This window comes from Aplidium turbinatum, chromosome 9, assembly GCF_918807975.1.
Source record: "Aplidium turbinatum chromosome 9, kaAplTurb1.1, whole genome shotgun sequence".
Taxonomy (NCBI): domain Eukaryota; kingdom Metazoa; phylum Chordata; class Ascidiacea; order Aplousobranchia; family Polyclinidae; genus Aplidium; species Aplidium turbinatum.
Genome location: NC_137480.1, coordinates 19,436,253 through 19,449,705, shown reverse-complemented (window position 1 = coordinate 19,449,705; position 13,453 = coordinate 19,436,253). Strand labels below are relative to the sequence as shown.

General features: G+C 37.2%; 1 protein-coding gene across 2 annotated transcripts in view; it reads right to left on the bottom strand.

The window, feature by feature from the left end:
* Nucleotides 1-3,619: 3,619 nt before the first annotated feature.
* The window catches only part of LOC145777179 (sialin-like), a 47,522-nt gene continuing 37,688 nt past the window's right edge, over nucleotides 3,620-13,453 (bottom strand). For both annotated transcript variants that reach the window (XM_082588494.1, XM_082588491.1), the window contains 9 exons: nucleotides 12,560-12,796; nucleotides 11,849-12,023; nucleotides 10,722-10,843; nucleotides 10,158-10,319; nucleotides 9,810-9,926; nucleotides 7,944-8,067; nucleotides 7,427-7,560; nucleotides 6,318-6,447; nucleotides 3,620-5,896 (listed from right to left, as the gene is read on the bottom strand). In XM_082588494.1, the coding sequence (XP_082444620.1) occupies nucleotides 5,847-5,896; nucleotides 6,318-6,447; nucleotides 7,427-7,560; nucleotides 7,944-8,067; nucleotides 9,810-9,926; nucleotides 10,158-10,319; nucleotides 10,722-10,843; nucleotides 11,849-12,023; nucleotides 12,560-12,796 (1,251 nt within the window). In that variant the 3' untranslated portion in view covers nucleotides 3,620-5,846. The remainder of the gene's footprint in view (nucleotides 5,897-6,317; nucleotides 6,448-7,426; nucleotides 7,561-7,943; nucleotides 8,068-9,809; nucleotides 9,927-10,157; nucleotides 10,320-10,721; nucleotides 10,844-11,848; nucleotides 12,024-12,559; nucleotides 12,797-13,453) is intronic.

Genomic DNA, 13,453 nt, shown 5'->3' with positions numbered 1-13,453 from the left:
ATTGACTGTAAATATTGCACAACTGTTTAAAAGTATTTCATCAAGTACACAAAGCTACAGAAAATAGAAAAGCAAAAACTGTTAGCAGTTTCCTGTTATGAGAAGCCTATTAAAATTTTTTAGACTTGTAAAAATTTTGTCTAATTTAAATCAATAGACGATTAGTCGAAAAAGATACTCCTATCATGATAATACACTAGGCCAGTGGTTCTCAACAGGTTGTAAGCGGTGCGATTTCAAGAGATCCGTGAAAGCTTTCGAATTTGCAGCATGATTAATAAATTACAAAATTTAAAAATCAGTTGTCCTTTATTTGTGCATTACAGTGATTCTCAAACCGTAAGCTACGTTGTAACGCCCCTGTGTGTCATTTGAAATTTTAAAGAACATCGCACAAAGGTTCGGTTTCCTAACTAAAAAAATCATATCAATGAGTTCAATCTTTTAATAAGGCAAAATCCAACTTAATTCTTTTGAGAAAGCAGATTATCATGAGACTTGCAGTGGTCTTACCACAATCATAATCGTGATAACAGTTCAAATAATTGAAGGAACCTTCAGCTAACATGAATAGACCTGCCCCATACCTTGTGATTTAATGCAGTGCAAAATCGCCTACAAAGGATGCATTCAAGAATAAGGACCCCTTCAAATAAACTATAATGCATTGTTTTCTGGATGGAAGCTGACAATTTTCTTCTCTGATAATAATCAAATGTAAGAATTGACTTATCTTTTCTATTGACCAAACTCATGGAACAAACAAACTCTAGAAATGGTCATTCAAATAAAATAATTCGTTTTATCCAGGGATTCAATCCCTGGTTTTACCTAACAGCTGATACAAAGGGGGCAATTGCTCTCCTCCAAAAAAAATTGAAATAAACATTTCACACTCTGTTACAGCATTATTTGACAAAACTTTAATATTGATTTAGACTGAAAATACTCTCAGAATGCGCACTTTAAGGTATTTGTTTTAAAATTTTCTGGGGGAGGTCTCCTTCAGACACCTCTGTGGGTGCTTCGCCTTCGGTGACCTTCGGTTACCGGACTCACACGCATGTATAAAATACTTATTTGCCTCCACCCCGACATTTTGTGCTGGCTACCCTTCTGCTTACACTTTGTCTTGATTATTATTTTCCATCATTTCCTCTCAGAAAATAGTCGAATGGTGTTGTAATCGTAAGCACTACTTCTAGCTTACTCATATAACGTCTGTCGAGTAGCCGACGGTAGGTCTTAACTTTCACATTTTGTCATTTATATTATTTTCTATAGACCTTTGTAATGACTGGTTGCCTATTTTTTTGTTAAGGTGGTCAAAAATATGAAAAAAATGAGCTTTTGTTCAAACAGAACTTAACTTGTGAAGAAGATAACTCTGCACACGCAATGTGCTAGGCTACTACTAGGATAACACTTGTTTCGACTTCTACAAGCCACCAGAGAGTGGTTTAAAAGCGAACTTTTTCTTGTGTCATCCAATTTACTTTGTCACTGGGTCACTCAAAGTCCCTACTTTGTCATAAACGAGTTACCACAATAAGTTACTAAATAACTACCACAATTCCGCTTCGTTAGCTCAGTGTTTACGCGCCGGCTCAAGATCACGCGGCGCTGGTTCGACTCTCGGGGTATGCGCTTGAGCAACGCATTTCAGGACTGTTCTCCATTCAGCGGCATCTAGTGAATGGAATAATTTTCCAGCAACAACATTTCAACAATCGGAAAACTTCACTCTGCCAATTTCAGTCCTGCGTCAAGAGCCTCTACAAGTATTCGAAACTACCAGGTACAACTTGTCAAGGCTTTGTCAGTCCGAGGATAAAGATTCAAAAACCAACCAACCACCTTATGCAAATGCATGGCTTACTTAACTGCATGCTGAGGAGGTCAAAATTTAGAAACATGGAAACATATGGTTACCGGTTTATCAAACGCTGCATGTATGTTGCGGATGTGATGAGTTGTTACAACCATATGCAAACTCGAAACATGAAAGGCTGACAAAAACAACTAAACTGGATATGTAGAAAGGGTACTTCTGATTGTGAGCATATTTACAAAACGTGTGCCAGGTACTAATTTCGAACACATTTCACTTTTGTAAGCTCGAAGACTATAAAGCTTTCTAATCACAAATAGTCAGATAAATATATTACGATCGCTATCTTCCAGGCCAATACGTTTACTAGCCCATGGACCAAAATATAAGAATCTTTCGAAGAGAGTGTATCACCAATGTTCAGACGAAAATGAAAATTCTTAAACTTTTAACAAATTTACTGTTTCTCATAGACAATTTTTATCGCTTATAAACATGATGTTTTCGAGGCTATTTCTCCAAGTCTAAGATTGATAGCGTATGACAAAGATTTTAAATCTGAACCCGGAGTAAGTTTACTTTTAGGACATGAATTTGACTTAGGCCTACTTTGGGATTGCATCAATGCTGCAAAAAAAATTACAAATTTTCTTTATAAACCGCGTAATATTTTTAAACCACAATTAAGTAAATGATAAGGACACACGTACGTGTCGAAAACGTTTGAGTTTATTTTATTTAATTATGTTATATTTTGTGTGAAATAAAGTATGCTAAACCCGCTAAAGTTACTATGTTTTATTTCTCTAATTAAGTAAATGTGTTTGGTTTTTGTAGATTTGTAACATTGACTATACACCAGTATACAGTACAGTAGAGTAGGTCTATTGAAAAATGCTTTCTATTGCAATTTTATGTACCGGTAAGGAAATGGTTTAGGTTAGGTTAATTACACCGTTCTTATTTTTTATACAACCGTTGATTACTCTCAACTTCAACAGATCTGGTTTTAGCTTAGGACTGAATCTGGAATTTAAATAGCAATCAAAATTACGGAGATGTATATTCTTTTGAACACACGAATCATTTCAGCAAAATTTCGGCAATAAAATATTTATCAGGACACTGGTGTGACATACTGTAGGTTTTCTATGAGACACTTCATATCGTTTAAATATAGTGAATTTGCTCATTTAAGGACAAAGTATAATCGCTGTTGATACTCGTGATAAACTTCAGCGGTTGTGCAAAACTAGACTTGTAAAAAAAGGACTCAAAATAAAATCCAGCAAAATTTCTAGCATTAACGTATTGTAACAACTTTCTTAATCTGGATTTGGAGATAGGCTAAGCCAACTGCCAACACTTGGGAAGTTGGCTACTGAAAAACAGCTTCAATTCATATTTTTAAAAGAACAATTTTTGACAATAATCCTTGAATTGGTCATTTAATCGTCGTCGTCAACCGTCTTCGTGGGGGCGTCCAGCTTTTCTGCTCAACCATGTACCAATGGAAAATGGCATCTTCCTGTTCGTGTAAATGCGGTGCCGAGGAACAGACTCCAGACCATATCATCAACAATTGTGCCATCTTCAAAGCACCTTACGGAGTGGAAGGTCTGCTTGTCTTGGATGATGAAACCAAAGACCGGCTGCTCTCCAGTAGCCTTCCAGTGTAGTCTGAGAACATCGTGAATCTGGGGTAGAAAAATGATAGATCTTCGGCCCCAGAAGCTCATGCGACGATTTAAATATTATATATTGAATTAAACAGTATCGAAGAGGAAGTTCTTTTATTTTGCATCATCAGCACATGTGAAACAAAAACAAAACAATACAAGATTATAATGGGAGCTAGGTTGTTTGCTGATGATGATGGGAGTGGCAGAAGGACCGAACTGGTCATCAAGTCTGCCACACCCGTGTAGTCTGCCACACCCGTGTCGAAGACGTTGATCAATTAAAAGATCAAATGATTGACCTAAAATATCAACTTCACTTCATTTCATATTCAGGCAATAGTGATATTTTCAAGTTTTTGCGCAGATTGACTGCAAGTTATTTTACACTGATCTTTTACAACAACACATCTTTGTGAGTCAGAATACGCTACGCTTATAAACATGAAAACAACGAATCGATCTTGATTAGCCTACTTCCTAATTCCTGGATAAGACATGCTGGCGCTCTTCTCAAACACAGTTCTAAGATTATATCCGAAATTGTGGATTGGCAGCAACCACCAGCCATCAATTTGTTGAGTGAATGTTTTGGCTTTTTATATTATAAGCTACGTTTGGGAAGTCTATGCATTTCAAAGCTTTCTTTTGTTTTTGTTGAACAGGTTTGCGGAATTGCTAGTCTACGCCAGTGGTTCTCAACCGGGGGTCCGCGAAGCGATTTCTGGGAGTCCGTGAAAGTTTTCGAGTTTGCAGCATCATTGATAAATTATGAAATTTAAAAACTGGTTGGTTGTGCTTTATTTGTGTGTTACTGTGATTTTCAAACTGTACTTCCCAACGAACTAGTGCGATGTTCTTTGAAAGTTCAAAGGTTTGGTTTCTTAAAGGCATACTAAATGAAATTTTCAAACGGGACTTAAGCATTAAAATGCGTAAACTGAACATTCAAGAATACATTTCAAAAAAATTAGCGAAAAAAAATTGTTTTTAATGGCGCTGGCAAGGCCCAAAGTCCAATGTTTCATTTATTTTCATTTTTTTTCAAAATGACCAAAAAGTGGAAACACAGCTCGAGAATACGTCACAAAAGACAGCAATAACAAAAGCCACGTTACAACATCTGATGTTTTAACATCAGATCTGAGGTTTTGAACAAACTGTCTGATGTTTTTACGTTGAAATCTGATGTTTTGATGTACATACATACATAGCTTACAGTTAAATCGCCGGCAGTAACAACTGTTGCGTGATCAGCTGATTGCTCGTCTTTTGTTACGTAGACTGAACAGTCGCACGCTTCGCTGCTCAGGCCCATTCTGGTTTTGAAAGCTCTGACAAAAGCACGCGCGCAATGATGGTCAGACCACAATGGAGCAAATTTTTATTGAAAATTGTTTTATGGTAGCATGTTAAACACAAAGAACGTGGAAAATCGCCAAGTCAGGTTTTTCCTTTAGTATCCCTTTAAATGCATTAGTTTTTTAATAAGGCTATGTTCAACTTAATTTTTTTGAGACAGCAGTCTATTGATCAATGCTTAACTTAAAAATGCAAACGTTAGTCAGCAGTCTATCACCACTCACAGTTTTGCAAGACAAAGATTATAACGAATTAATATTGATTAGAAATGATAAAATGAGAAATTGTTTGTAACGGTCTCAAAATTCTATTGATTTTTGATAAAATTTATAGAAAAACATCAAATCAACATTTAGATTACTGATTTTTGATGGTTGTCCAACATAAAGCTCATAACATAATATGATCAATGTCAGCAATCGTCATAAGTGCGTCGCGAGTTCAGCAAATTCTTCTAAGTGTGTCGTTTCGAAACTTATGAAACATTTGATTCCATTATAGGAGAAGCAATATACTAAAATTTCAGATAAAATTTTTAAGAGTCCTCGACCGCTTCGAAGGTACCAAAAGGGGTCCACCAAAACAAAAAGATTGAGAACCACTGGTTTACGCAATAAAAGAGCATGAGGTGAGATTTATCTTCAAAGGCTGACAAGAGGTAAATGGACAATATAGAGGCTGAGAATCTATGATTTAGAATTTTAGACCAAGATTTAAACCACTTACTTTGAAAAAATTCCGAAAGCAATAAAATAAGTTGCATTACTTTATCACTAATCAAATAAACAATGAAACTACTGTTAAAAAGTAAGCAGGACTTGTCATGCATTTCATTCGATGCCACTCTTATTTTGAACAAAATATTCACACAGTTTATTTGAGAACAGAAATTGATCTAAATACGTCGATTCAAAACAACATAGAAAGCTTTCACTTCGAAATGTTTGGAGCACAAATTCACAGCTTCAATATTTCTAGTTTAATTTCGTTTCTTCAACCAAGGGATTCTTTGTTTCTTCTTTCTCTGAAATGCAATGATAAACCTTCGTTAAAAAATGTGCTTTGTCGTACCATGATTATGCAAAACTAAGTAACATCACAATACCCAACATCATGTGAAGATTCTGAAAAGAGTTTTTCTTCTAGGAATAAAGATTCTCAACATCAAGAGACCAAATAATCAAAAATTTAGTGGTTTATTCCACTGAATAATCAACTTATTCAGTGGTTTTAAGTACATCGAGCACACTAGCTAGGAATCTATTGGAAGTTGTATCTTGTCATGGGGTAGTGATTTGATCACTGCACTTTTATAGAATATGATAAATGCATTATGCTAAGAAGTAGAGTTTTGGAAAGCTTGCGGCCACCCAACAGCATAGTTTATGTTGAGAAGGAGCAATATCACTATAGAACTGGTTGTCGGTTTGATTTAATCTACTTACTAGAATTGACGTCATCGTATTTTGCCCACGGTTGAACTTGGTCGGAGGCAAAGGCACAATACATAATGGCACCAAATAAGCAAATTGCTGCAGTAAGCAAGAATACATTTTGCCAGCTGGAGGCCAAGTTCTATCAAAAATAAGTAAAGTTAGCAAGTAGGCTAAGAAAAGTAAACGAGTAAGAAAAGTAAAAAAAAATTGTTGCGTACTGCACTTTCTTTGAATGCTTCGCTTCGACTCAGATAAATCATTGCCTTCAAATACATAGATTAAGCGTTGCTGTAACGATATAATTAATATCATATTTCATTGTTTTCAATATTGTAGTTCGATGTTTATTCTTTTTCAGACAAGTGTCTGACAGAGAAGCAAAAATTTTTCTTTTATGTGTAAATTGCAAATTGTTGAAGGTTTTGTTTTTATATAACAGACCGACTTGCAAAAAGCAAACTTTCTTTTAATCTTCGATCGTAAGTGTTGAAGCGCATTGTGCGACAAGCAAGGGCTATATGGACAAGTGGACTTCCATGCCCAAACGATTGGGGGCCAATTTGTCCGCGGTTGGACTTTACTACAGATGTGCAGCTTACCAGACAATAAACCATTTACGTTCTTTTGGTTCAAACCAAGCAAAACTATCACAAGATGTGTAAATTATTTGTCAGATATTTTGTGCTGAAATTTAAGTTCTTCTCGATGCTGCAGCATTGTGTCCTTGTCATTAGCAACAGCGAAATCTGCTAGGAAGTTTTCACAGCTAAAGTCTATTGTCTGCAGTTGGTAAAGTTGGCTGTTTGCTTGGTTTTACAATAGATGTGGTAAAAATTTGCTCTTTGAAAGGCTGGTTTGGAGTAGGTAATAGCAGATCGTTCAACAGATGAAACATTTATCTTAAATCACTACTATTATTATTACACTATTTTATTATATTATATTTCTAACTTCTTATTTGATACCCACTGAATCATAGTTCGAACCAAAAATAAAATAAAGCAAATCTCTATCCGTCGGTATCAACATTAGAATGGGTAGACGACTAAATGGTGGAGACAATTTAAGGATTATTTAAATATACATGAAGCGATTAACGTGCTTTCTTTCACATTTACCTCATTGGTAATGAGTGCCCCAGCCACTTGTGGCGCTGCAGATCCAATAATTGAAGCAACGGCGTTTGAAATTGAATATAAAATTCCACTATATATTGGGGCCATATCGATAAAAGATGGAATGTGTCCAGATGCTAAAATAAATACATTTAATAAAGATGGTTTCGAAAGGCTACTTGGTCCAAGCATCCGGTGAGAGAAGATAATGTTTTCATTTGTACGGACATTAGGCCTTTGACACTAACAATGGTAGCGACTCTCGGCGGCCTTTGCTTCAGTAACAGTGCCCATCAAACTTATTACACCCTGTGTAAATGTGATAAGGTTTTCAACAACCAGTTAAGCAGGTCGTCGAAGCAAGGTTGTAATATGATTGGACAGCAAGTGTCTTATCCGTTACGCCATTCCAAACTCATTAAATCATAACGTTTCTTTTTAATAGTACTTGTCCAGGAGTTTTTACATTTTGAAAATCAGTAAAAACAACCAAATAGAGAAAGTTGCAAATCTACTGTACATGTAAATCCCAGGATTCCTGTGGAAGCGCACAACAAACCAACAGCCATCCATCGTTGATTGCCAACAAACGCCATCAAAACCATCGCCACACCTGCCACTGTAAGTGGTACCGACGACATAATCTGAAACAATACTGAACTTAACTTAAATATTACCGCAAACGTGTAAGACAAATCAAAGATATTCCAAAAAGTGTATCTTTTCATTTGCTACTTGCTACTTGCAAGTAGCAGAACCCAGGAAAACCCAGCAGACCACGCCGCCTGAAAAATGGCGTCCCCCAAGGGTCAGCACTATCGCCCCTCCTATTTAATATCTATATAAGTGACCTCCCATGCACTACATCGCAACAGTATAGCTATGCGGATGATCTAGCTCTTCTATACGCTCACAGGAACTAGCATGAGGTGGAAAGAAAACTTGAACTTGACCTGAAACTGGTGGCTGACTATCTGGACAAGTGGAGGCTCAAACTGAATGCGTCGAAAACAACAATATCCGCTTTCCATCTAAATAATCGGGAATGTCAGCGTCAACTGTCTGTCTCGCTAAAAGGAAATCCTTTACCATATACAGCAAACCCAACTTATCTTGGAGTAAAACTTGACCGGCAGTTGACCTACAGACCCCACATCGAATCAGTCCGTGCCAAGGTTACCTCGCGAAATAACCTCTTGAGAAGCCTTGCAGGAACAGGATGGGGAGCCCGAGCATCAACCTTGCGTACAAGTGCACTAGCATTGGTCTACAGCTCAGCCGAATATGCCTCAGCTCTGTGGAACCGCAGCAGACACACAAAAAAGATGGATGTATGCATTAACGACACCTTGCGCATCATCACTGGCTGTCTCCGCCCCACACCTACTGCTTATCTGTCAATTTTGGCTGGCATTGGTCCTGCTCATGTCCGTAGGGAAGAAGCCTCTCATAAACTGGCTTTGCATGCAACACTCGATCCTCAACACCTTCTCCATAGTCACTCCCAAAGAAATGGACTATTCAGACCTCAACGCCTATCATCAAGGCGCCCATTTCATCGATATGCTACACAGCTTGTGGATAAGAACTTCAGCTGCATGGAGACATGGACCCAGGAATGGAACGAGCTGCCACATATCACTCCTCAGTTTTCAGTTATACCAGCACTCTCCATCCTTCCTGGAGCAGACCTCTCAAGAAAGGCATGGGTCACATTGAACAGGATCAGATGTGACGTTGGCTGCACTGGAGCTAATCTATTTAGGTGGGGGTTGCATAATACGCCGATATGTGTCTGCGGAGCGGTAGAACAAACAATGCAACACATACTCCACGAATGTCCCATCTTACGGCCCCCAAGTGGAATCATTGGTATTCGACAACTGGACCCAACTACCGTATCTTGGCTGCACAAGGAGGCATTGCCAATCTAAGCTACTACAAGTCAAACGAGAGAAGAAGATCTTTTCATATTTCGATAACCTGATCACCAGACTCAGTTATGGAAAGAAATATTATTGGAGGAGAAGGATTACGAAGTCTCAATAGACCTTTCATATGGGATTTGTTGTTCATGTAAACAAACCGGCAAATTACCAAAGACCTTCTTTTAATAGCATTTATATCTTTCATGAAAGAGTTAATTTAGTTGCATTCTAGGATGGATATAGCAGCGGAAAGCCCAAGGGAATATGGTTACTTGAGGCTAAGATCAGTTGTCTTATTACAGTATGTTTTCCTTTGATAGATCACAAGTATTTGAAAAACAACACTTTAACTTTAGATTTGTAGTTTTAAGACTGTATCCTACTATAGCCTGCAAGTAATGATATTTTTGTTGGTGCAACTACTTGATTAACTTATCAAAAAAACAAAAAAACTGAACCTTTCGCATGACTATCAATCGAACCCAGCGTTTTGTGACAATGTAATCGGTTAAAACACTGCCAAGGATCATCATAACAAATCTGAGAATAAACGGCAGAGCCGATAGAACTGCGGTCTGAAACAAAAAAATATAATTGATTGGAAATGCTTCATTAATCAGAATAGGTCCTATACTTTGCATATCGGATAAACAGTTTTTATAGCATTAAAAGCAAGTATTGAATACAACACTTACAATCATAAATTCACAGTAACTTCGTATCATGGGTTACGCCATATTGGCCTGTAAACTTATTACATGGTGATCAACTTATTACATTAACTTGTGAACAGTGTTATAACTTACCGACTTGATATTAAACTTATGCACACTTGCGATGTAAGTTGGAATCAATGTAATGATTGATATCGTTGCCCAACAATCTGCCACGTGAGAAGCTAAGGTTGCCCAAAATGGAAGAGATTTTCCAATAGATAACCAAGGAACTGGAGCTTTGTCCTTTGGTACCTGGAAGGCATGATCAATTTTAAAAAAATTTGTTTACCGTCAGAGTTCACATTGGTAAGCACTGCAAGGTGCTAACTAAATCGACCTTTAGCAGTTTGTTTGAACGAAATAGCTAATTGTGTGAGTTAGTGAGGCAGAGTCAACACGTTTCTGAAATAAACTTTTGCACACAAAAAAATACACCTCAACCATTAAACGACACAAGTTTAGCAAATAACATTAACTTAAAGATTGTGACTAAAATAGTTATTAAACTCAATTCGTCAAGTGTCTATCCCACAATCTATCAGCCTAAGTTGTTGTTTTACTATTGGGATGTAAACTCAATATAATACAATGCGTTGAAAAGTGCCAAATAATTCGTTTGAGATTTGTATCTTTTTGCCACCGCCATTAACCAACCTTTTGTCCGTAGATGCTCATTTGAATGTAATCTCTCTCTTGTGGTGATATGCGTGGATGAACAGCAGGAGAGTCGTGTATGATCAACAAAAACACGATGGAAAAGATCACACCAATTGCTCCTAAATAATAAAATAGCAACACACTTATCACCTTCCTACCTTGTTCAAGGCGAAACAAACATTTGTTTTAAATGTAACAGCGAAAATATACCTTGTGGGAAAACGCAAATTCAGACAGTCAACAAATACTATAAGCATGCTTGTAAGCTGCGCAACATCAAGGTGCCTTTTGATTTTACCTTTTTCTGTTTTTTTTTTTTTCTATTTGGATAAAAGAATATACTGATTACTGACCCAGCCAAACGTGTGTGGCGAAACTCTATGATAAACTTGAATTTGCCAATTTAGTGTTACGCTCTCAGCTTTTTTGAGTACCTTTGAAAGGGTTACAAGTTGCCATAAAAAATCGCAGCAAATTTGAAAATCAAAAGTTACTGCAGAAGCGTGTGCTTTTTAATACCGTGGGTAGCCACTTAAACATGACAATTCCTCGTAAGGCCCGATGACACCGCCAACCAAGCTTGGGGCTTCGAACCTTGTTTGGTAATTACAAAAGCTCAGAGAGTTATGGTTTGGGTGAGAATCGAACACAAGTCATCTGAATGACTACTACTGCCTTAACCTCTACGCCAAGCTGTGGACGACAAAACGTTGACTTAATTTGCTTTATATCGATTGATTGATTGATTGAATCTTTATCCTCGGACTGGGAAAGCTTCTTGCAGAGTTAATCCTGGCAGTTTCACATACTTGTAGAAACTTTGAATCACTGACGCCGGCCCGGTCACATTGACGGAGTGAAGATTTCCGATTGTTAAAGTGTTGTTGCCGGGGAATTATTCCATCCATTAAATGCCGCTGAATGGAGAGCAGTCCTTAACGTACGTTGCTCAAGCGCACACCCCGAGATCGAACCAGCGCCGGTATATCAGAAATGTTTTCTCTGTTTTCCTTGCAACTTCTGATTGGTTGAAACGCTGTTCCTGTAAGTTCTGATTGGCCTGATGATTGATTTGTCTTACAAAACTTTTTATGTTTAGATGCCTAACCAATAACGTGACCAACCTGTGATGTAAAACGAAGCTTCCCAACCTAGACAATCAATTACAATTCCAACAAAAGGATAGACAAGAAAAGTTCCTGTCAAAACCCCTGAGAGTGTGGAAGCAACAAGACGACTTCTTTCCAACGGTGGAGCCCATATTCCCCATCCAGTCATGAAGGAGGGAAATGTAACTCCCTTCGAAATAAGTTTAGGTTACATAAGTAAGCGTTCATGGCAAAGCAGACGCATTAACCTAATTTCAGTTTGCAGCAAAACTTAAGGCGCTAGAGTCCTTAAATATAGAGTAATAAAAAATAAAAATTGTAGCTTAATAAAGTCGGTATTAATGAAAACTTTACGAATTTCCAAATTTAGCCCAAGAAAAAGACTTGTGTTTTGATTTGTATTCTTTCTCCAAAATATGACTTTTTGGTCAAAGTTCCGTTGATCAATAATGACATAATAGCCTACATTGATTTTATTTTTGAATGAAATCTTGCAAATCCAACGAATGCACAAGTAACAACTTTATAGAAGGTCAAAGCAATGGATTGAATGGATGCTAATGGTTTTGAAATACTCATTCGGCCTGTTGAAAAACAAAAAACAAACAAATAGAAGCAAAAATATTTCAAATCGCTTGCCTTTGCAACCTTGGGGGTATTCAATACCTTTATTTATATTGAACCGGATGGAGGCCATGGACTGGTCATAGTTGCAATGTAAATTACCTGTATAAATCCAATGACAATCCTTAATCCTACAGCTAATCCTAAGCTGGTCTTGGCTGCAAATGGCATCAACAAAGTCAGGACTGACGAAGCCAAGCCGGTTGAGCCTAAAAGAAGTCTGATTCCAAACCGCTTTGCCAGCCAACCACCGGGTATGTTTGTTATCCAATAGCCGTAATAATAAGATCCCAATAGTAACGTTTGCTGTTGGATTGTCCAATTAAAATCTCCAGTTTGCTAGAAGACAAAATAGCTTGTCATACAAAAGTTCTTTTTCCATTTTGCTGGTAGATGGAACGTTTTGATCACCAGAAAAACATTTGTTTCTCTAAATAAGAATTAGTATCCGTAAGATTGGAGCAAATACATCGCATAACTTCATAAGTTATTTATCAGCATTCCGCATTATGGTAGAAAGTAGATGCTTTAAATTAAGAAAATGTAAGCTGTGATTTACACAAGATCGGTAGGGCAATACCTTTGTGAATTTAAAACATTGATTTGACCCATTTTTATAAGCTCCGTTGAAAACAGAGTCTCTCAGTGACCCAAACTGTTAAAACGATCTGTGAAAGAAATTGGATTCAGACCGAAAAGTTTTTCCTGAAAAAAAGTGTTTAATTCACTTTTCTCTTTGTAAAAGAACATGAATTCACAACAGGATTGTCAGATGCGTATCATAATTGCGCTTTTATTTTCATCTGCTGAACCAGCGAAGTAACAGGCAGATTTCTGTGTTTGCTTCTGGTGTTGGATAACAAGTAGCCTCACCATTAACTCGAGATGACATATTCTTCTTTAGAGTACTCCTTTTATACATAGACTGGTTTGGATGGATGCATTGCATAATGATTCAACGGCTAAAACCGGCAGTAAATTAAAATGGCGAGTATT